The sequence below is a fragment of the Microcaecilia unicolor genome, chromosome 1 (assembly GCF_901765095.1).
Source record: "Microcaecilia unicolor chromosome 1, aMicUni1.1, whole genome shotgun sequence".
NCBI lineage: Eukaryota > Metazoa > Chordata > Amphibia > Gymnophiona > Siphonopidae > Microcaecilia > Microcaecilia unicolor.
Window position 1 is genome coordinate 65,852,370 of NC_044031.1, and position 25,141 is coordinate 65,877,510.

Below are 25,141 nucleotides of genomic sequence, written 5' to 3' on the forward strand. Positions count from 1 at the left end.
TGGAATTTATGCGGGATACAAAGAACAAACCTTAAAGAAACTTCAGACCGCTCAAAACACAGCAGCTAGGCTTATCTTTGGAAAAACGCGATTTGAAAGTTCAAAACCCCTTCGCGAAAAACTACACTGACTCCCAATCAAAGAACGCATTGCTTTCAAAATCTGCACTCTGGTTCACAAAATTATCTACGGTGAAGCTCCAGGATACATGACAGACTTGATCGACCTACCAACTAGAAACACATTCGAATCAACACGAACGTACCTAAATCTGCACTACCCAAGCTTCAAAGGACTCAAATACAAATCAACTTACGCATCCAGTTTTTCCTACATAAGCACACAACTGTGGAACACATTACCAAAAGCCTTGAAAACTACGAACGACCACCTAAACTTCCGGAAAACACTAAAAACTAACCTGTTTAAAAAGGCATACCCTACCGATCCAACATAAATGCCTGATCTCTGCAATACAACAAAACTAAAGAACGTAATGGACACAACACAACTCTTCCGTTGTATGATTCCCTAGTGTGGCTGTGCCACATGAACTTTATCTTACCACAGCATCTCAAGAAAGATATAGTAGAATTGGAAAAGGTGCAGCGAAGGGCGACTAAAATGATAGCGGGGATGGGACGATTTCCCTATGAAGAAAGACTAAGGAGGCTAGGGCTTTTCAGCTTCGAGAAGAGACGGCTGAGGGGAGACATAATAGAGGTATATAAAATAATGAGTGGAGTGGAACAGGTGGATGTGAAGCGTCTGTTCACACTTTCCAAAAATACTAGGACTAGGGGGCATGCAATGAAACTACAGTGTAGTAAATTTAAAACAAATCGGAGAAAATGTTTCTTCACCCAACGCATAATTAAACTCTGGAATTCATTGCCGGAGAATGTGGTGAAGTTGGTTAGCTTGGCAGAGTTTAAAAGGGGGTTAGACGGTTTCCTAAAGGACAAGTCCATAAACCACTACTAAATGGACTTGGGAAAAATCCATAATTCCAGGAATAACATATATAGAATGTTTGTACGTTTGGGAAGCTTGCCAGGTGCCCTTGGCTTGGATTGGCCGCTGTCATAGAGAGGATGCTGGGCTCGATGGACCCTTGGTCTTTTCCCAGTGTGGCATTACTTATGTACTTATGTGCTTATTTGTTTACACCAGAGTCTGTAAAGCCTCTCCTGTACTATGTAAGCCACATTGAGCCTACAAATAGGTGGGAAAATGTGGGATATAAATGTAACAAATAAAATAATAAAAACAAAATAAAATATAGGTGCCCCCCTCATCCATAAAGACTATTGTAGTGGTGTACAGTTGGGGGTAGTGGGTTTTGGAGGGCTCAGCAGATAAGATGTGTACCTGGGAGCATTTATATGAAGTCCACAGCAGTGCCCCATTGCTCATTTAGGATGTCTGGGGGACCAGTCAAATGCTGGTCCCTTCTACATCCCAATGGCTTGATTTTCTAAGTTTTTCACTTGTCTGTTTTTTTTTCTTTTTTTGAAAATGGCATGAAAAGATAAACGCACAGAGCACAAAACCTTGTTACAAATGGTATTTTTGAAAAAAAAAAGATAGATGTTTTGCTTTGTCAAAAATGGTTACATTTGCTATTCGGATTTGGGATGTTTAGTGCAAAACGTCCAAAATCTGACCTAGATGTCTTATTGACATCCATGTGAATTATAGCTAACACAATCAACAACCTTTATATTTTAATACAAGTAAGGACCTTAATAACTTGGAGTATATGTCTTTGTGAATCAATTGCAAAACTGTTTGTTTATTAATTTATTAGGATTTATTCAGCGTCTTTTTGAAGAAATTCACCCAAGGCGCTGTAGACAAAGTAAATGTGATAGTACAAAATGGCTGCTACTATCTCAAAAGCAAAAAGCAATTCAAAATTTATATTAAATATAATCAAGGTTGTTATTTTCAAAGCATCCCGAAGTGTAAAGAGCAGCATTTACACATGCAGATTAGCATAAATGTGCAAATGCCATTTTAGGAAAGGTGATGCATACCACATTTAGTATTCAAGGAGGCATGGATAGGGAATGATTAAGGTGGGCTTACAATATCAGTGTGGATTCTCTGTCTTACAACATCGATGACAAAAATATTTGAATATCGCCGTTTACATTTGCCCCGAGGCATGAATAAGTGCTTCTTAAAGGGCATGTATAAAGGCTGAGGTCAGACCCCTCTTGATCCCCCCTGACCTCTGACTCTCTGTCCAAAGCATCCAAAGACCCCCCCCCCCCAACTGACTACCAAACCCCTTGACTCTCTCTCCCACCAAGGTATCTGAACCCTCCCAGTATATAAAAAAAATCTATCAGAGTCTGATATTCCCTGCTATATAGTGAGATATAGGTATATCAGGAGCTCTGGGTTCAAAGCTCACCACTGAGACCCCTAGAAGTAATTTTGTGGTACTAGTACTTGAGATAAGACTGCCAAATAAGCAGTACCTATTTGGCAGCCTGACCCCTAGTGGCAATATTGTGAGATTACTGCTAGGGTCACCGTGGCTATCTTTGAACACTGAACTGAAGGCACAGGAGTGACTGAAGAACACTCTTGGTCCCATTAGACACCAAGGTGGTGGCTGTAGCCAGAAGGTTGCTAGGCTGTATAGACAGAGGTGTGACCAGCAGAAGAAAGGAGGTGTTGATGCCCCTGTATAAGTCATTGGTGAGGCCCCACCTGGGTACTGTGTTCAGTTTTGGAGGCCGTATCTTGCCAAGGATGTAAAAAGAATCGAAGCGGTGCAAAGAAAAGCTACAAAAATGGTATGGGATTTGTGTTACAAGACGTATGAGGAGAGACTTGCTGACCTGAACATGTATACCCTGGAGGAAAGGAGAAACAGGGGTGATATGATACAGACATTTAAATATTTGAAAGGTATTAATCTGCAAATGAACCTTTTCTGGAGATGGGAAGGCGGTAGAACTAGAGGACATGAAATGAGATTAAAGGGGGGCAGACTCAAGAAAAATGTCAGGAAGTATTTTTTCACAGAGAGAGTGGTGGATGCTTGGAATGCCCTCCTGCAGGAGGTGGTGGAGATGAAAACGGTAACGGAATTCAAAAATGCGTGGAATAAACATAAAGGAATCCTGTTCAGAAGGAATGGATCCGCAGAAGCTCAGCGGAGATTGGGTGGCAGAGCCGGTGGTGGGAGGTGGGGCTAGTGCTGGGCAGACTTCTACGGCCTATGCCCTGAAAATGGCAGGTACAAATCAAGGTCAGGTATACACATAAAGTAGCACATATGAGTTTATCTTGTTGGGCAGACTGGATGGACCGTACAGGTCTTTCTCTGCCATCATCTACTATGTTACTATGAATATTAGACCCTGGTTGGAGCCAGAGTATGAGGATCAGGAAGTGGGGTGGGGAGATCTGTCTGGAGCCTTTTGGACAGGGCTGTCGAGAGACTGAGCCGGGCCCCCGCCCCCCTCCAATCGCTACCACTGTTGCCTCGCTACCCTGCTCTCAGGTCGCCGGCGCCACAGTCCCCAGTCTCCACCTGCTCACCCCCATCAACAGCCCCCTCTGTCTGCCACCGAGACCGGGTCCCCTGCTTTCAAATCGGCAGCGCCTCACCTCCGTGTAAAAGCGGCAGATCGCCTCCCTTCGGGCCTTCCCTCACTGTGTCCTGCTCTCGTCTGATGTAACTTCCTGTTTCCCCGAGGGCAGGGCACAGTGAGGGAGGGCCCGAAGGGAGGCGATCTGCTACTTTCACATGGAAGTGAGGTGCTGCTGATTTGAATGCAGGGGGCCCGGTCATGGTGGTGGACGGAGGGGTGCTGTCGACAGAGCTGAGGGCAGGCAGGTAAGACCAGGGACTGTAGCACCGGTGGCCTGGGAGCAGGAGGAGAGAGACCCTGGTGCCGGGCCCCCCTTGGAGGCCCGGACGCAGGGAATTTTGTCCCCCCTGCCCCCTTCTCGGCAGTCCTGCTTTTGGGGGGAGGTTCTTTCTGCCAGGGGTGCAAGGTGCAAGGTTTTTCAAGCCGGGGGATTGGATGCCTTGGGTGGGTGGTCATCAGAGGGGTGGGGAGGATCTTCAGATAGCCTGGGGAGGGAGAAGGGGGTCAGAAGTCATGGGGATTCTGGAAGGGCATTGCTGTCAGGGAGGGGGGTCATATATGGGATAGGGATTACTTCCACAGGATCAGGTGTGCATTCATGTTGGGGAGCAGCCTCTTGTGAAACTGGGAATTTTTGACACCCTGACTTGGATGGCTAATGCCATTAACGGTAATATGTAAGCCACATTGAGCCTGCAAAAAGGTGGGAAAATGTGGGATACAAATGTAACAAATAAATAAATAAATTCCCCTCTCTGCATCCTAAAATCTGCCTTCGAATCAAAGAGATACTCCATGATTTCCTCAATAGTTTAAATTAAATATCAATATTTGTTAGGTATATAATAAAAGTGAAGTGACAAGAACAAATGTATTTGTATATTATAATTATATGGAGGTTCATAAGATCATGAGGAAATATAATCAAATTAATTGATTGAATATTGTCCTTTGTATCTCCAATAATATTGACGCATATTAGTTTGTGAAATGTACCAGCAGTAGAGTCCTTTGCAGTAGTTATATCCTGGTTCCATAGGTGTTCGGGTTGATTTTGCTAATGCCATTTCAAAGAAAGCTGGAGCTTCATCAAGTTTACCGCTTCTTCTAAGCAAATCAATTAATCTGCTTATAACTATGAAATTATCTAAATATAATACAAGAAAGAGGATATAAAAAAAAAAAAAAAAAACTAGCTTAGAATACAAGAAAAAAAAGTCAAAAGTGACAACTCAGTACTGTATTATATACTCAGTCCCCAAATATAGATAAAGAAATTCTTTCTATTTTTCTTTCAAAATATGCAAGTACACACAGAGTATGTGCACTCATTTACACCAATTTTGCAGAAGGTGTGAATGTGAACATTAGAATTTGTATGGTATTCATAACGGTTCTGACAGTCCATTTTATAAAGGACCATAGACATCTATCCAGCTCATTTTGGAAAGAAATCGCTGGCCATCTTCTGACACAAATCGGGAGATGGCCGGCGATCTCCTGATTCCGGCCAAATCGGTATAATCGAAAGCCGATTTTGGCCAGCGCCAACTGCTTTTTCATCGCGGAGCCGGCCAACCTTCAAGGGAGGGTACAGAAGGCGGGACGAGGGGCGGAGTGGCGGCGGGATGGGGCCATGGTTACGAGATGGCCGGCTTCACCCCATAATGGAAAAAAGATGACCGGCTCAGACGAGCATTTCGCCAGCTGGACTTGGTCCATTTATTTTTAGGACCAAGTCACAAAAAAGTGCCCCAACTGACCAGATGACCACCGGAGGGAATTGGAGATTACCTCCCCTTACTCCCCCAGTGGTCACCAACCCCCTCCCACCCAAAAAAAACCTATTTAAAACACATTTTTTGCTAGCCTCAAATGTCATACCCAGCTCCCTGACAGCAGTATGCAGGTCCCTGGAGCAGTTTTTAGTGGGTGCACTGAACTTCAGGCAGGTGGACCCAGGCCCAACCCCCCCCCCCCCCCACACCTGTTCCACTTGTGGTGGTTAATGTTGAGCCTTCCAAAAAAAACCAAAATCCACTGTACCCACATGTAGGTGCCCCCCTTCACCCCTTAGGGCCATGGTAATGGTGTAGAGTTGTGGGGGCTCAGTACCCAAGGTAAGGGAGCTATGCACCTGGGAGCTTTTTTTTTTTAATTTTTAGAAGTGCCCCCTAGGGTGCCCGGATGGTGTCCTGGCATGTCAGAGGGGCCAGTGCACTACAAATGCTGGCTCCTCCCATGACCAAATGCCTTGCATTTCGCTGGGTTTGAGATGGCCGGGCCCGGTTTCCATTATGGCTGAAAATCGAAGCAGGCCATCTGCTGTAAACCCGGCGATCGATTTAGTCGGCCCCAACCGTATTTTGAAAATACGGTTGTCTCCCCCCCCCCTTTGCGGAGCCAGCCCCGAAGACGGCCAGCCATCTGTTTGGCCAGCGCCGTTCGATTATGCCCCTCCATGTTACCTTTATAAAATAGGCACCTTTCTGATCCTCTTACATAGATACCAATTATGATAGGCACAAATGCCTTTCAAGCCTCTGGGATCACCAAAGCTGTGATGTGTCAACCTCCACAACTGCCCTTTCCACCTCCCTCCCCCCCAAACATATATACAAGTTTGGCATCTCTCTTTCTCTCTGACCTCTCCCCCCCCCATGGTCCTCTAAAGATGCAGTGACAGCAATGAAAGAAGGCAGCCTCTGGCCAGCCCCACCAGGGCTTTTCCTCTGTGGTGTCCTATCTCCTCTGATATAAATTCCTGTGGGCAGGACATGGCAGAGGAAAGGTTCTGGTAGAGCCGGCTACAAACTACCTCTTTTATTGCTGCTGCTGCTGCTGGAGTGATTTTGCATTACGTATCCTGTCCCCGTTTATTTATATATATATATATATATATTTTTTTTTTTGTTACATTTGTACCCCGCGCTTTCCCACTCATGGCAGGCTCAATGCAGCTTACATGGGGCAATGCAGGGTTAAGTGACTTGCCCAGAGTCACAAGGAGCTGCCTGTGCCTGAAGTGGGAATCGAACTCGGCCCCTCAGCTACATAGTAAAATGTTTCATTGTACTCTAGGACCAGCATTATTATTATATTTATGTCATTTGAATGTTCTAATGTGTGCATATTAGGTGTTTCATTGATATTATGCTGACATTGTATTATACCTATATTATTTGAATGTTCTTCTATGCTGTCTATTATAGTATTATTTATATTATACTGACATCATATTTTTGTTACATGATTGTTCTACAGTGCTGTTAAATGTGCATATCCATATTAATAATTCTCACCTCAAACATTCTGAAGCTCACTCCAGGGAAACCCTGGAGCCCTGCACTTAGGCTGTCACCACTCAGTGTCACTCATGCACCACTCACTCTCACTGATAGACCCATCCACAGCCACGCCCCTTCCGCACATAATTTGCTACCTCAACGTTCTAATGAAGCAGCCCCAGTACCATAACGTCCATACTACTACTACTACTAATAGCATTTATATAGCGCTACCAGACGCACGCAGATCATGTGCTCCACTAAGGACCAAGTCTAGAATTTTTCCTTCTCTCGTCGGCTCCTGCGCCAGCTCCTCCATAAAGCTGTCCTTGATTTCATCAAGGAATTGTACCTCTCTAGCGTGTCCCGATGTTACATTTACCCAGTCTATATTTGGATAATTGAAGTCACCCATTATTATCACATTGCCCATTTTGTTTGCGTCTCTGATTTCTTTTATCATTTCTGCGTCTACCAGCTCATCCTGGCGAGGTGGACGGTAGTACACTCCTATCACCATCCTTTTCCCTTTTATACATGGAATTTCAACCCACAATGATTCAAAGGTGTGATTTGTGTCCTGCTGAATTTGTAATCTATCTGAGTCAAGGCTCTCGTTAATATACAATGCTACCCCTCCACCAGTTCGGTCCACCCTATCACTATGATATACTTTGTACACCGGTAGGACAGTGTCCCACTGGTTATCCTCCTTCCACCAGGTCTCAGTAATGCCTATTATATCCAATTTTTCATTTAGTGCAATATATTCCAACTCTCCCATCTTATTTCTTGGAATCCTAGCATTTGCATATAGACATTTCAGAGTATGTTTGTTGCTCCTATTTGCATGATGCTTAGTACTTGACACTATTGATTTGCCATCTTTTGTCTGATCTTTAGTTGTATTTAACGGCACCTGGCCTACCACGGTCTGTTGTGCAACCTCACTATCCAGAAACCCTATCTTCCCTGTTTGTGAGGTATCCTTGCAAGATACCTTTTCCCGAACCATGCGCTTTTGAGCGACTGTCGGCCTTCCCCCCCATTTCTAGTTTAAAAGCTGCTCTATCTCCTTTTTAAATGTCGATGCCAGCAGCCTGGTCCCACCCTGGTTAAGGTGGAGCCCATCCTTTCGGACTAGGCTCCCCCTTCCCCAGAATGATGACCCCAAGGTTACAAGCTGATGAGACAGGAAGGATGAGAGTGTTATCCACAGAAATAGAGAATGGGGGAGGAGGAGAGGTTGATTTAGGGGGAAAGATGAGAAGCTCAGTCTTGGTCCTGTTTAGTTTTAGATGGCGCTGAGACATCCAGCCAGAAATGTCAGACAGGCAGGCTGATACTTTGGCCTGGATTTTGGCTGAGATTTCTGGTGTGGAGAGGTAGATCTGGGAGTCATCTGCTACTCTAGCCTCAAGAGAACGGACACATTCTCTAAGAGCTAGGAGCTCTTTGCATCGGGCACACACATATGTGTGTGCGACCAGCGTGACCAGCCAAGCCACAGGATCCGAAGCGGACCTGACTGCGCGACAAACCACTGGCCACATCCCTCGCTAAGGAACAGACAGCAGTCCGGAATGGACGGGAGACGGACTCACAAACTAGTGAGCACCCGAATAAACGGAGGAACCAGAGACCCGTGTAGAAGACGCTCTGACTCAGGACCGAAGAAGTCCCCAGAGACCTGTGCGGAGGGCGCCACATACCTCGCTGAGGAACAGGCGGCAGTCCGGAACGGACAGGAGACAGACTCACGGACTCGTGAGTAACCTGAACAGAGCTGCCAAAAAAAACCCCAGAGTCCCATGTAGTGGACGCTCCAACTCCGCCAGCGAGACCAGCCAGGCCACAGGATTCGGAGTGGACCTGACCGCTGAGGAACAGGCGGACGCTTCGACTCGGGGCCGAGGAAGCCACCAGAGATCCGTGTGGAGGGCGCCTCGACTCAGGGCAATCACCTGAAAGTCACCCGAATGTTCCAGACATCCTACCACTCGGGACCTCTCCCAGCGTTGATCCTGGGGAATAACGAAGCCGTAGAGAGGAAGGAATCACCTCGCTGGGACACGCATCGAGCGCGTGCTGACCCGGAGGACACAGAGCCTCAGACCCATGATTCACCCAGCCAAGACCCACATGCACGAGTTGCTTGGAAGGCACACAGTGAAGGACACCAGCTGAAATAACCCCGGGACAACTTCCATGTGTAAGACTTGCTGATAATATGTTAAAAGACTTCCTTCAAACGCTTAAATGCTATATATACTGTAAGTGCTCTAGATAGGCTTTAAGTGATCTATATATGCTTGCAGCATGCCGAAAGACTCACTTTAAATGTCTAAAAGCTTAAATGCTCACACTGCTCCATATGCTGATAGCATGCTAAAAGATTTCCTCTAATGCTTAAATGCTCTGTATACTGGAAATGCTCTATATATGCTTAAGTGATCTATCTATGCTTGCAGCATGCTGAAAGACATATTTTAAATGCTTATTTGCCTTACATGCTCTAAGGGCTTTATATATGCTTCTAAATGCCTATAAACTTCATCTCATAGCATGATAATGCAGCTAGAACTGTAAGTTACCTATTATACATCTCATAGCATGATACTATATCTAGAACTGTAATTTAGATACTGTATTTAGAACTGTAATTTTGATTTAAGTGCCTGTAAGTAGCATCGCATACCAGATTACTATGCACAGAACAGTAATCTACCGCCTAACTATAATTTACCTTTAAACTGAAGTCAGCTTTTAACCCGTAAAGCAAAAGCATTACGATCTAATAACGAATTCCTCTAATGCTCTAAATACACAAATTAACACACAAATTAAAACTGACATGAACACCAGTAAACTAATCCTAAATATCTATTGTCTCACCCTAATCCAAAACGCATTCATAATCCCTAGCATAGACAACAATAGACCCACAATTTACAGACCTCTCACACAACTCATACACAACATGACTATCCAAAAAATCAAAAAGGACCATGAAAAACCTTCCATCCAAGGACACCATCAACAGAAAGGAAAGACGGAACTTAACATACTCACATACCAAGAAGACAGACAACTGATAGAAATTACCGCTACCACAAACCCTACAGAACACCACCAATTACTACTACTACTACTTAACATTTCTATAGCGCTGCTAGGGTTACGCAGCGCTGTACAATTTAACATAAAAGGACAGGCCCTGCTCAAAGAGCTTACAATCTAAAGGACAAGTGAGTAGACGATACGATGGGGGCAGTCAATTTGGGGCAGTCCAGATATCCTGAAGGTAAGAGTTAGGTGCCGAAGGCAGCATTGAAGAGGTGGGTTTTAAGCAGAGACTTGAAGATGGGCAGGGAGGGGGCTTGACGTAGGGGCTCAGGAAGGTTGTTCCAGGCATAGGGTGAGGCAATGTACGCGAATGCAAATAATTCCTCCAGCTTTGGGAGCTCCACTGGCCAAACATGCAACCACCCACAACAAAGGACACAAGCTATAAGCTAGATATGATCACCCACAAATTCTCATCAGAACCCAACATCACACCTACAGATACAAAATGGACAGCCACGCCATGGTCCAATCACTATAAAGCAAACATTTCCCTCCACTGGAAAACAAAAAAGGCACAACAAAAACAAGAAAAAAACCCCTATAGTACGAGAGGTAAAATAGACCCGCTAATATTCTGGCAACAATTCTACACCGACGAATGGCCAACACCTACAGACTCGCCCCAATTTCTCCAAGAATGGGACAACAGATGCAAAACAGTATTAGACAACATAGCACCACTTCAAACTAGAACCTCACATAGAAAAAACTCTACACCATGGTTCAATGAAGAATTGAAAGAACTAAAAACACAGGTCAGAAGATTAGAAAGAGCATGGAGCAAGAAAAAAGATGAACTCACACTCAAAGACTGGAAACAGCTACAAAGAAAATATAAATACACTATCAGACAAACTAAAAGAACGTACTACAAAACCATAATAGGTCCAATCTACAAAGATACACACAAACTATTCACACTCGTTAACAAACTCCTAAATACTACACTGGTTACCTCTAATAATTCAGATACCCCATCCGCAACCAATCTTGCAAACTACTTCAATGAAAAAATTATAAAGCTCCGACTCCTGATACCGACCAACACCACTGAAGACACAAGCATCCTTGAATGCCTAGACCCAAAACCAGGGGAATGCCCAGTAGACCGAGCATGGACCAACTTTGACTCGATATCATCAGAACAAATTTCACAATGGCTCTGAAAATACGCCAAGTCACAATGCATATTAGACATGTGCCCTATCAGCCTAATAAGATCCGCCCCCAAACAATTCAAAAAAGAACTCATGAACCATATAAACCACAGACTTCAAAACGGTCTCTTTCCTAAGGATAAAGGAAATATCCTACTCACTCCATTGCCAAAAGATGCTAAGAAAAACACAATGGACATAACCAACTATCGCCCAGTAGCATCCATTCCGCTCGTAACCAAACTCATGGAAGGCATAGTGACGAAACAATTTACTGAATACCTAAACATACACTCAATTTTGCATGAGTCTCAATCAGGATTTCGGTCAAATCACAGCACTGAAACTGTATTAGTGTCTGCAATGAACTCATTCAAACAAACAATTGCAACTGGCAACAACATACTTCTCCTACAATTCGACATGTCCAGTGCCTTCGACATGGTTAATCATGGAATATTATTACATATACTAGAATACTTCGGAGTAGGAGGTGTAGTTCTTAAATGATTCAAAGGATTCCTGACCACAAGATCATACCAAGTAACAACGAATGTGAACCTATCACCCCGATGGATACCTGAATGTGGAGTTCCCCAAGGATCCCCCCTTTCACCAACTCTTTTCAACCTAATGATGATACCTTTAGCGAAGCTTCTAGCCAATCAAAAACTTAACCCCTACATATATGCTGACGATGTCACAATCTACATCCCGTTCAAACATGATCTAAAAGAAATCACCAATGAGATCAATCAGAGCCTCCAAATCATGCACTCCTGGGCAGACGTATTTCAGCTAAAGCTAAATGCAGAAAAAACACAATGTCTTGTACTCACTTCACAACATAACACAAACAACTACTCTACCATAACCACACCATACTGTTCTATACCCGTCTCACAAAATCTGAAAATTCTTGGAGTCACTATTGATCGAAATCTCACACTAGATGCCCACGTGAAGAACACGACGAAAAAGATGTTCCACTCTATGTGGAAACTCAAAAGAGTAAAACCGTTCTTCCCGAGATACATCTTCCGTACCCTGGTACAGTCAATGGTAATAAGTCATCTCGACTACTGCAACGCACTATACATAGCCTGCAAAGAACAGACTATCAAAAAACTCCAAACTGCCCAGAATACAGCAGCCAGACTCATATTCGGAAAACCCCTAAGACAGAAACTTCACTGGCTCCCACTAAAGGAACGCATCGCGTTCAAGATCTGCACGCTAGTATACAAAATCATCCACGCAGACACCCGATCTACATGCTAAACCTTGTGGACCTGCCCCCCAGAAACGTCATAAGATCAGCCCGCAAATTTCTCAATCTGCACTTCCCCAGCTGTAAAGGTCTGAAATACAAGGTGATACACGCCTCTACCTTCTCTTACATGAGCACACGGTTGTAGAATGCATTACCTACAGCCCTGAAAACTATTGAATAACCAACTTTCGCAAATCCCTGAAGACACATCTTTTTAACAAGGCCTACAAAGATAACCCTTAACTTTATAAAACTACCTTACCAACCCATCCAGTTATTAAAATCCACCGTCTATATCACCCAGCCTATCATCTCCCCTCTCTCTTCCCTTACTTAACTTTGGCACATTATCAATTGTATCTGATTTAATCTTTGCACATTACAAACTGTATCTGATATCCTATAGACTATGTCATAACCACACTCTGTAAACCACATTGAGCCTGCAAATAGGTGGGAAAATGTGGGATACAAATGCAATAAATAAATAAATCTCACCAACTGGGAGATAGTCATCCATGTGACACTCAATGCAAAAGACTGGATAGCACCCCTCTTGCTGCTGGACTGCTGACTCCAACTAAGTGTTTTTGAGTTTTTCAATAATTTAAAACTTGCTACAGTATTAAGGATATTAGCCTAATATAAAAGTGTCTTTTAGTTTGTATAGTATATTGTATGATTTAGTTAGTGTTTCCTTCTTAGATGGTAATGAAATGTATTTAAAACTCTGTAAGAGCACTCCTTGCTTGTTACCCTAATTACAATAACTGACTATAAATGAAGAGTTGCCCTAGGGGTGGGAAGACTAAACTAGATCCTACAGAGCCTGTTAGATTCTATCTGTTAATGCTGTGGTACAAAGCTTTTAAAACTAAGTGGAAAAGACTACGGAAATTAGTTGTTAAAATTTGCTTTTTATATTTTTATTTTGCCTAACACTAACCTACAATTCCTCCTTTAAACCCCAATCTTTAAGTTCCCAAAGCACAAAGCAAAGTAGCGTTCACTTACCAGAGAAATGTCCTCTTCTCTCAGAACTTCTCAGAAAGGTTATGGAGGTTTGGTTTTCAGGACAGATGCAATGAATATGCACAAGATAGATTTGCATGGAAATCTCTCTCATTAATGTTCATTACAGACATCCTGAAGGCCAGACAACTAGATGTGCCGAAAGGCTAGGGTTGAGAACATCTACTTTATGGAATATTTAAAAAATTGTTTAATCTGTATTTGTTTTAACTCTTTCCATAGGGTTTTGGTATAATATTTCATCCTTTTATAGGTAATCCCCAAATCTTTGTATTGATTCAATATATTCTTTCAACCTGTCAAAGATCCCTCTCTTCTCTCACAGTTTTTCTCCTATAATTGAATTGCTCTGAAGGGCTTACCTTCATTATAGTACAATTTAAGACGAAAACAGACCAAACATTGATCTATTTAGTAGGTACCTGGTACTTTATCCAGAAGTTGTCGGTAAAGAAGTATGGCTTGTTCATAGTCCTGTTTTTTAAACATGAGGTCTGCCATCACCTAATAGAAAATATCTTCAATTAAATATTGTTGACAGCAAGAAATACAGAGGAGTTGGTTTCTGTAAAATTCAAAATATATTCACAAGATCTATTACTATTGAAAAAAACCTAGCCAGTCCATATTCAGCCAGCAGAGATCAGCGTTATTTTAAGTGCCGATTCTCTAGGCCATGGTTAGACACTAGCATTGAATATCTAGCATGACTGGGCATGTGCTGGCAGCTGACACTTATGCGGGCCCCAGGTGAATAAATAATGGCAATGACTCACATAACGGGATCTGTCTAGTCCTCCACCCCACCCCAAACTCAGGACCCACTGATTCAATTTCGCCCTCCTAACTCAGCACCTTTTGTAGGGAATAGCCTGTGACACCATTTTATGTGCATCGGTTAACCAACTAAGCTGTACCAAACTAAGATGGATGCTGCTGCCCGCACAGCATGATAGACTTAACATAGCAGTTTTCCCTTCAACTGTTTGTAGGTGAAAGATAATGGACAAGGTGTCTATTCCTGTACTGAGTACTGGCTCAAACCTGACTGAAGCTTCTCACCCAAAGCTAGTCTTTATCTGGGAAGAAGTAGCTGTGGAAGACAAAATATTGCATTCAGAACTGGACTTTGATGTACTATTTCAGAGACACTATACCACTGATACCCATGTAGGATCTTGTCTGTCTGATTGGTCTTGCCAGCATTGATGGGCTCCAATGCAACCAATCACAAAGACTATTTACAGAGTTTAAATAAATAGTACTGAATACTGAAACTTACTAATCGCTTTGCAGAGACAAAGACTATGTGCTCTTGCTTTGCCTGATATTTTGCATTGCTTTAGCATTCTGCTATTATTGATTCCTGCAGGCATTTCCCCAGGATATGAAAGGGCATATTAACTTTTGAGTTCCATCCTTGGTAGCAAGCGTGTGAAACTCTGACTTCACTGAACAGTGCTTTTTTCTGTTTATCTGCACCTCTGCCTCTGCACCTCTGCTAGCTGATTAGTATGGAGATATCCCAACCACCATTATGTGACTTAGAGATGTTCCTGGCTTGGGATCTGCCACTAAAAAGTCATATGGCTTGGTTTATGTAATCTCCCAGAGATCTGGAGTTAAAAATGATATTATTTGTTCTGTGAAGTGTGAGTGAAATCAAGCTGATACCTTGGTTATATTTTATTAGAGCATATTTGGTACATTGGTTTTGTTTATGTAAGACCTAACTATTAGGATTTGTATTGGAACTATTTCTAAGAACTTGCTTTATTGCTTATGTTACTATCCTGAATAAGCCATTATTTTTACAGAATCTCTAATGGTTATAGTTCTTATTACCAACAGATAAAACAGATAGAGAACCTAGGGGACAAACTACTTGTTGCTCCCACACTTCCAGTCTGATCCCCTCAACTTAACATCCTCCCATTCTGATCCCACCCAAATCTAGGTGCAAAATGGTGCCTGCTGACCCCTGGCTACAGTCTTGTGGTACTACCACTAGCAGTCAGCCTTCCATATCAGGGCACTTAAATATTCATTTATGTATATACATTAGTAGCCAAAGTAGTGAAATTTTCCTCAGATCATTTTCCTTTCTTCCATTAGACAGATGCTATGATATTCAGTAGAGGACATCTAACTCTGACTGTATGTACTGATCAGGCAGTAACATAGTAACATAAGTACATAAGCACCGCCATACTGGGAAAAGACCAAGGGTCCATCAAGCCCAGCATCCTGTCTCCGACAACGGCCAATCCAGGCTTCAAGAACCTGGCAACCCCCCCCCCCCCCCCAAAAAAAAAATTAATAATGTTCAATGGACTTTTCCCTCAGGAATCTGTCCAAACCCCCTTTAAATTTCGTAAGGCCAGCTGCTGTCACTACATTATCCGGCAACGAGTTCCAGAGTCTAACTACACGCTGTGTAAAGAAAAACTTTCTCCTATTTGTTTTAAATCTACCATATTCTAGCTTCATCTTGTGTCCCCTGGTTTTGTTGTTGTTTGAAAGTGTAAACAAACGTTTCACATCTGTCCGCTCTACTACTACTATTACTATTTAGCATTTCTATAGCGCTACAAGGCATACGCAGCGCTGCACAAACATAGAAGAAAGACAGTCCCTGCTCAAAGAGCTTACAATCTAATAGACATTATCTTGTAGACTTCTATCTTATCACCCCTCAGCCGCCTTTTCTCCAAGCTGAAGAGCCCTAACTTTCTCAGCCTTTCCTCATAGGGAAGTCGTTCCATTCCCTTTATCATTTTCGTCGCCCTTCTCTGCACCTTTTCTAATTCCTTTATATCTTTTTTGAGATGCGGCGACCAGAATTGGACACAATACTCGAGGTGCGGTCGCACCATGGAGCGATACAACGGCATTATAACATCCTCGTGTTTGTTTTCCATCCCTTTCCTAATAATACTCAACATTCTGTGAGCTTTCTTAGCCGCCGCAGCACACTGAGCAGAAGTTTTTAACGTCTTATCAACGATGACTCCCAGATCCCTTTCTAGGTCTGTAACTCCTAACGCGGAACCTTGCATGACATAGCTGTAATTCGGGTTCCTCTTACCCACATGCATCACTTTGCACTTGTCAACATTGAACTTCATCTGCCACTTGCATGTCCAATCCCCCAGTCTCACGAGGTCCTCCTGTAATCTTTCACACTCCTCCTGCGACTTGACGATCCTGAATAATTTTGTGTCATCTGCGAATTTAATTACCTCACTAGTTACTCCCATCTCTAGGTCATTTATAAATATGTTAAAAAGCAGCAGTCCCAGCACAGACCCCTGCGGGACCCCACTAACTACCCTTCTCCACTGAGAATACTGACCATTCAACCCAACTCTTTGCTTCCTATCTTTCAACCAGCTCTTAATCCATAGTAACATAGTAGATAACAGCAGATAAAGACCTGTACAGTCTATCCAGTCTGCCCAACAAGATAAACTCATAGCATAAAGTATGATACTTAATATTTATACCTGATCTTGATTTGTCCTTGCCATTTTCAGGGCATAGACTGTAGAAGTCTGCTTGGCACTGTCCATGTTCTAAAACTTCTGAAGTTGTCATTAAAGTCCCAATTCAGCCCATACAAATCTGTCCAGCCATGATCAGGGCACAGATTGTAGAAATCTGCCCAGCACTGGCCTTGTTCTCCAACTTCTGAAGCTGAATCTGTCCAGCCATGATCAGGGCACAGATCGTAGAAGTCTGCCCAGCACTGGCTTTGCTTCCCGATTACTGGTGTTCTCACCTAATCACCACTAAGCTTCTATGGATCTATTCCTTTTTAACAGATTCCTTTGTGTTTATCCCATGCATTTTTGAATTCTGTTACCGTTTTCATCTCCACCACCTCATACAGGAGGGCATTTAAGGTATCTACCACCCTCTCCATGAAAAAGTATTCCTGAGTCGGCTCCCCTGCAACCTCAATTCATGCCCTCTAATTCTACCATCTCCTGTCTCTGGAAAAGGTTTGTTTGTAGATTAATACCTTTCAAATATTTGAATCTCTGTATCACATCACCCCTGTGTCTCCTTTCCTTCAGGGTATACATGTTCAGGTCATCAAGTCTCTCCTCATATGTTTTGCTACACAAACCCCATAACATTTCCGTTGCTGTTCTCTGAACTGTTTCAAGTCTTATTACATCCTTAACAAGACATGGCCTCCAAAACTGAACACAATACTCCAAGTGGGGCCTCACCAATGACTTGTATAGGGACATCAACAGTAGCCTAGTGGTTAGTGCAGTGGACTTTGATCCTGGGGAACTGGGTTCGATTCCTACTGCAGCTCCTTGTGACTGTGGGCAAGAAACTTAACCCTCCATTGCCCCTGGTACAAAATAAGTACCTGTATATATGTAAACCGCTTTGATTGTAGTTGCAAAATACCACAGAAAGGCAGTATATCAAGTCCCATTTCCCTTTCCCTCTTTCTTCTGCTGGTTATACCCCTCTCTATGCAGCCTAGCATCCTTCTAGCTGTGGCCACCACCTTGTCGCAAGTAGTAGTAGTTTTGTCACCTTGAGATCATCAGACACTATCACCCCAAGGTCCCTCTCCTGAGCTGAGCTTATCAATCTCTCTCCTCCTATCTGGTATATCTCCTTGGATTTCTGCACCCCAAGCGCATCACTCTGCACTTCTTAGCATTAAATTTTAATGTGAAATCCAGCTCAGACGACAAGACAGAATTAAAATCAGAGTGTTAGCTGGCACCTTACTGGTCTAAGAATAGTAGAATGGTAGGCAGGAGGACTCTGGCATGATGATGGTATAAGTGAACCAGATTTGTTGGAATGTTGAGCCATTTCCAGTGTTTGGCATCACTATTTCGTCCACGCTCTCATTACCTCTCGCCTGGACTACTGCAACTTACTCCTCACCGGCCTTCCACTTAGCCATCTATCCCCCCTTCAATCTGTTCAGAACTCTGCTGCACGTCTCATATTCCGCCAGAACCGATATACTCATATCACCCCTCTCCTCAGGTCACTTCACTGGCTTCTGATCAGATACCGCATTCAATTCAAGCTTCTCCTTCTTACCTACAAATGCACTCAGTCTGCTGCCCCTCACTATCTTTCTACCCTCATCTCCCCTTACGTTCCCACCCGTAACTTCCGTTCACAGGATAAATCCCTCCTCTCAGTACCCTTCTCCACCACCGCCAACTCCAGGCTCCGCTCATTCTGCCTCGCCTCACCCTATGCTTGGAACAACCTTCCTGAGCCCTTACGCCAAGCCCCCTCCCTGCCTGTCTTCAAGTCTTTGCTTAAAGCCCACCTCTTCAATGCTGCGTTCGGCACCTAACCCTTACCATTCAGTGAATCCAGACTGTCCCAATTTGACTGCCCCTATCGGACCGACCGTTCACTTGTCTATTAGATTGTAAGCTCTTTGAGCAGGGACTGTCTGTTTTTGTTAAATTGTACAGCGCTGCGTAACTCTAGTAGCGCTCTAGAAATGTTAAGTAGTAGTAGTAGTATTTCACTCTGAGCACCAAAAAATGATTTTTTAAAATAATGTACAAGAAACATAGAAATACAGTGCAATCCGCTACATAGAAATACAGTGCAATCCGCTTAAGTGCAAGGGTCTGGGACCAAAGAAATACATGCAGTTAACCGGAGCGTGCATTTAACCATTGTGACCCAAAGAAGCTTGACATCTGATAAACATATGTAAAGTACTGTTTATTATACATACAGTATACAGTCTCCATTAACTTACGTTATACAGTCTCCGTTACCTGACGTTAGGCTTACTTGAAGTAATCAGTCATAGTCCTCTGTACACTATTGTGTCTGTGAGTTCCATAGACTACGTCTGCCAGACGGTAAAAACTGTCATAGCACTGACATCCAGATAGGCCAGCGCTCTGGCAAAAGTGACAGGAGGTTGTTGAATTTCGTCAGCATGTGCCTCAGTGCTCATTTCATCACCTGTTTCATCATCAGCCGTTGCCTGCATGTAGGCACATATCTGGACATCAGTGCTGTCATCAGATGTTTGTAGATCGTAATCAAAAGCTACCTTTCTTTCCGAGCACTCTACCAAAACCCTCATCCACACCCTTGTCACCACTCATTTAGACTACTGCAATCTGCTTCTTGCTGGCCTCCCACTTAGTCACCTCTCCCCTCTCCAGTCGGTTCAAAACTCTGCTGCCCGTCTCGTCTTCCGCCAGGGTCGCTTTACTCATACTACCCCTCTCCTCAAGACCCTTCACTGGCTCCCTATCCATTTTTGCATCCTGTTCAAACTTCTTCTACTAACCTATAAATGTACTCACTCTGCTGCTCCCCAGTATCTCTCCACACTCGTCCTTCCCTACACCCCTTCCCGTGCACTCCGCTCCATGGATAAATCCTTATCTGTTCCCTTCTCCACTACTGCCAACTCCAGACTTCGCGCCTTCTGTCTCGCTGCACCCTACGCCTGGAATAAACTTCCTGAGCCCCTACGTCTTGCCCCATCCTTGGCCACCTTTAAATCTAGACTGAAAGCCCACCTCTTTAACATTGCTTTTGACTCGTAACCACTTGTAACCACTCGCCTCCACCTACCCTCCTCTCTTCCTTCCCGTTCACATTAATTGATTTGATTTGCTTACTTTATTTATTTTTTTGTCTATTAGATTGTAAGCTCTTTGAGCAGGGACTGTCTTTCTTCTATGTTTGTGCAGCGCTGCGTATGCCTTGTAGCGCTATAGAAATGCTAAATAGTAGAAGTAGTAGTAGCTACGTAGTGATGAGACTCCGCTTCAGTAACACAGGCTGGGATGTCAATAGCCAGTTCATCTGAAGCGTTTGCAACAGCTGCATCTGTTTCGTCCCTCTCCACATCCCTAATAAAGCTTGCCCGCTTGTAGCAGTTCACAATGGTTGCCTGTGGCACATGATTCCAGGCTTCTTTCTGCATATGTAGGGAATCCAACAGTGATAGATTACGAGCCAGTTCAACAGCACATTTATCCTTGCCAGTCTGGTCATCCATAACGCTCATCAGACGACGTAGCACAAGAGCCCAATAATGTTGTTTGAAATTGGCTATTATGTCCTGATCCATAGGTTGGATCAGAGAGGTAGTGTTTGGTGGCAGGAAGACCACCTTGAGGTTAGACAGCCTGACATCATCACTGTGTGCAGCACAATTATCACAAAGCAACAAAATCTGACGCTTTTGTGCCCGCATTCTAGTATCTTCTTTAGCCACTGCTTCCATTTCCCAGTCATCCATGAATTTGTGTTAGCCTCGTATGACACAGGAAGTCACTTAACATTCTTGAAGCAACGGGGCTGTTTGCCCTTTCCAATGATGAGTGGTTCCAACTTCTCACTCCCATCCATATTGCAGCAAAGGAGGATCGTCAGTCGGTCCTTCGATGTTTTACTTCTTGTAGTTTCAGCTTGTTTGAATGCAAGTGTTCCATCAGGAATCGCTCGCCAGTAGAGACCGTTTTCATCGGCATTGAAAATGTCACGAGGTGCAAACTCGTTCAAGATGGTAGGAAGAACTGAAACAACCCAATTTTCAGCACCAAAGTCATCAGCGTCTTGTTTTTCACCATGTTGTTTCTTGAATTTTATGTTGTTCCTCTCCTTCCATCTTTCCAACCATCCAACAGTGGCTTTGAATTCAGTTAGTCCAAGACTTTCAGCTAGCTGATTAGCTTTCTCCATAAGCAGTGAAGCACTGACAGGAAACTGTCTGCTCCTGACTCGAGAAAACCACGGAAGAAGAGCATCTTCTACCTCCTCAGCTTTTCCCGCACGTTTTCGTTTCCGGTGTGGATTTGTATTGTTTTGCCAGTCTTCCAGAAGCTGATCTTTCTGCTTAAAGATACGTGAAATTTGACTGGGATTGTGTCACGTGCCAATCGGCTTCCATATTCCGTGCGTGCGCTTATGCAGAGTCTTTCCTGCAGAGGAGCGGTCTTAAACCATGCATATAAGCAAATCTTGCACTTATCAGTGGTGCGCTAAACCAAAGTTTGTCCCCATAGAAATTGATGGCACCAAAAACGGGACCGAAGTACGGCATGCAGTTAAACAGAGCATGCGCTTATCTGACGAGCACTTAAATGAAGTGCACTGTATATAAGTTTCTATTATTGTATGGTTTAATTATAGTGGAAACCATTGATTGAAAGATACAGCTATACATTTAGTAATTCAATTTTAACTACCAAACCTCATGGTTTCTACTCCCTCCAGGGTATCCACTCTATTGGCTTTCTTCGTGTCATCCACAATGTGTCTCACAAATATATTAGTCAAAATGAGTAGTGTATGCAACAGAACACTTCCAAACACAATGGACAACAAACTAGTTGAACTGTCCATATAAGAAAATATTCTATAGACTCAGACTTGACATGGGCACTGTGTTTCGGTCAAGTGCCTGCTTCAGGAGTCTTAATAAACATCTCTAGATGATATATAAACAGAAAAACATATGCTGGCAATGCAGGAGTCTTCAAAAGGACTGTGATGCACCAATCCCTGAGGCACTCCACTGCTCACCTTCCTTTCCTCTGAGTGGATTCCATTTACCACCAACGGTCGACCGGTTTCCTTCACCCATACTCTAAAAAAAAAAAAAAAAAAAGACATCCCTGACGAGCACTTGGACGTTTTCACCTGGACTCCTATTTTTCTAAGGTTGTAGGTGACAATTTATTTAAGGTTATAGACGGCTATTATACACGTAGCTTGTCTGCATGTATGACGCCATCTTTGGCATGTGTCACGTCTGTGGCCGTGACCACCCTCAGACTTACCTTATTCCTGGGGGTCAGCTTCCTAGCTGGCTCCTGTTTCTTCTGTCTGTCCTTTCTGAGCTAGCTCTGGCTCCCTGTGCTGGCTGCATCCAGCAGCATGATACTAATTGCTTCACTATTCTGCACCTGTGGGTGTTGCCTGGGTTAGCTCTCTCTCTCTCTCTCTCTCTCTCTGCTGGCTGCTTCCAGCATGACTCTAATTGCTTCACTACACTACACTACACTACACCTAGGTGTGGGAAGCCTCTCTGTGTTTCATTGTGCTTTCTGCCTGCTCCTTGGTTTGTGCCTGAACAGCCTCCGTAGTTACTTAGAGATTGCTACAGCTGCGCCTCTGGTGTTGAAGGGCTTTATTAAGCACTTAGAGACTGCAGCCTTTGCTTTGGCATCGTCTAAGGTCCCTGGTATGTTAGAGTGCTCTGTGCACTGCTACATTGTCCAGTTCAGTGTGAGTTCCTAGCGTATGACTAGTTAGCTTGGGCACAGCTTTGCTTGTTAGCCTGTGTACAGCTTTACTAGTTCTCCTGTGTTTGCTTAGAGTGAGTTTCTAGCGTATGACTGGTTAGCTTGGGCACAGCTTTCCTGTTAGCTTGTGCACAGCTTCTAGTCTTCTTGTGTTTAGCTTTCTGGTTTTCCCATGTGTGTTTTCTTTTGCTTCTGGAGCTTCAGCCCTAGTTCTGTCTGTTGCCAGTACTCCTTGTTACTGGAGCTCCAGACCAGCCATAGTCTTGCTCCTTGACCTGATCACTGCCTGTACCCAGATATTCTCTGCTTGCTCCTTGACCTGACCATTGCCTGAGTCTGACTACTCTCTGCCCGCTGTCTGACCTGCCTACTGCCTGGACCCGGATATTCTCTGCCTGCGGTCAGTCCTGACTATTGCCGGAACCCGGACATTCCTTGCCTGTCTGCCTTGCTTTCGCCTAGGTGCCTGGGGGCACTTCTGTATCCTGACTCCTGTCGTTCCTGCCTGCTAGTCCAGTTCCGATTTTCCTGTAAGCCCTGCCGGCTGCCCGAACCTGAGGGCTCAACCCTCGGGGAACGGTGGCTAAGCGTAGGTGAAGCCTAGGTCCAGTCTGTTCCTGTCCAGCAGGTTCTGGTCCCGTGGGTTCCAGTCCAGTGGGCTCCACTCCAGTGTGTTCCAGTCCAGCGGGCTCCACTCCAGTGCGCACCCGTCCGGTGTGTTCCAGTCCTGTGTATTCCTGTGCAGAACTCCAGTCCGGGGTTCCAGTCCAGTCTTGCCTCATCTCTACCTTGAGGGTGACCTTGCCTGCCACCACCGCTCCACTGTAGTGGCCCAAGGACTCACGAACCCAGTGCTCCCGGGGAAGAAGCCTGACAGAATGCCAAGGTCCTCGAGAACAAGACAGAATGCGCAGAGCAGCCACACACAGTGCTTGGCTGCTCTGCACTGGCTTCCCCTCCTTATGAAGGAAATCGTGTGCAAATGAGCTAACAGTGAGTAGCTTATTTGCATGCAATTTCCTTCATGCATGCCTGTTCCTTTCCGAATCGCTAAGGGATCGGTAAGGGAAGGGCTTTTTTGTTTCAGTTAGTGCATCAGTTAGTCCACTGCAGTGCCCCCTAGGGTGCTCGGTTGGTGTCCTGGCATGTCAGGGGGACCAGTGCACTACGAATGCTGGCTCCTCCCATGACCAAATGAGTTGGATTTGGTCGTTTTTGAGATGGGCGTCCTCAGTTTCCATTATCGCCGAAAACCGGGGATTACCATCTCTAAGGTCGACCATCTCAACATTTATGTTGAACATCTCTAAGGTCGACCTAAATGTTGAGATTGGGTGTCCCCAACCGTATTATTGAAACGAAAGATAGACACCCATCTTGTTTCGATAATATGGGTTTCCCGGTCCCTTTGCGGGGACGTCCTGCGAGGACACCATCAGGAAAACTTGGGCACCCCGTTCAATTATGCCCCTCCACGTATCCAAAATATTATACCCATTGGAATATACTATTTGTATCATGATTTTCTAATTAGTATGCTGTACTATAAAAAAAGTCACAGTTTAGTTATTCAAATTAAGTATATCACTTTACTTTCACAGCAGCTAAAAAAATATTTTGGGTGCTTCAAAGATGAAATTTAGCTTAGGGTTCTAATTCCATGCTAATTTGAAATTGGATTGCTAGTAATCCATATGCTTCTTATAACTTTCTTATAAATTTACAAAAATGTCCTACCACTGCAGCAGCATCTTGGCACTCACTGTCTTGAAGAAGGACTGCACACTGATGTTCACAAGCTTCCATGTCCTCTTGTGCTAAGTAGAGGCGTGCCAACTTCAGTTTCACCTGGTAACATAAGCAGCAATTAGAAAGGATAACACCAAGTGAAACATTAAAAGTGACCAATGCTGATATCTATCTTACATCCTGATGCAGGAAACAATTCTTTATTTCAAAAGAAAGATAATAGATTGAAATTTCATGATAAACAGTATAGTGCAGCAGTTCCCAAACTGTGAGTGGTTACCTCAAATGACATCAAAAGCCATTGGCACTTCAAAGAAAAATAACACATAAATAACTTGAAGAAATCAAGGATGGCTTTATGGAGCAAATGTTCAGGAACCAACAAGAGGGAACAATTCTAGACCTACTCCTTAGTGGAGCACATGATCTGGTGCAGAAGATAATGGTGCAGGGGCCACTTGATAACAATGATCATAACATGATCAGATTCAATATAATCTCTGGAGTATGTACACACAGGAAATCCAATACGTGAGCATTTAATTTTCAAAAAGGATACTACCAGCAAATGAGGAGAAGGGTAAAAAAAAATAAAACAACTTAGAAGAGCAGC

At 43.9% G+C, this 25,141-nt stretch overlaps 1 protein-coding gene across 1 annotated transcript in view; it reads right to left on the reverse strand.

Annotated features, from left to right (window-relative positions):
* TTC21A (tetratricopeptide repeat domain 21A) overlaps positions 1 to 25,141 on the reverse strand; it is a 294,579-nt gene that overhangs the window by 54,789 nt on the left and 214,649 nt on the right. The window contains 3 exon segments of the mRNA XM_030198073.1: positions 4,611 to 4,761; positions 13,915 to 13,996; positions 24,517 to 24,627. Coding sequence (XP_030053933.1) covers positions 4,611 to 4,761; positions 13,915 to 13,996; positions 24,517 to 24,627 — 344 coding nt within the window.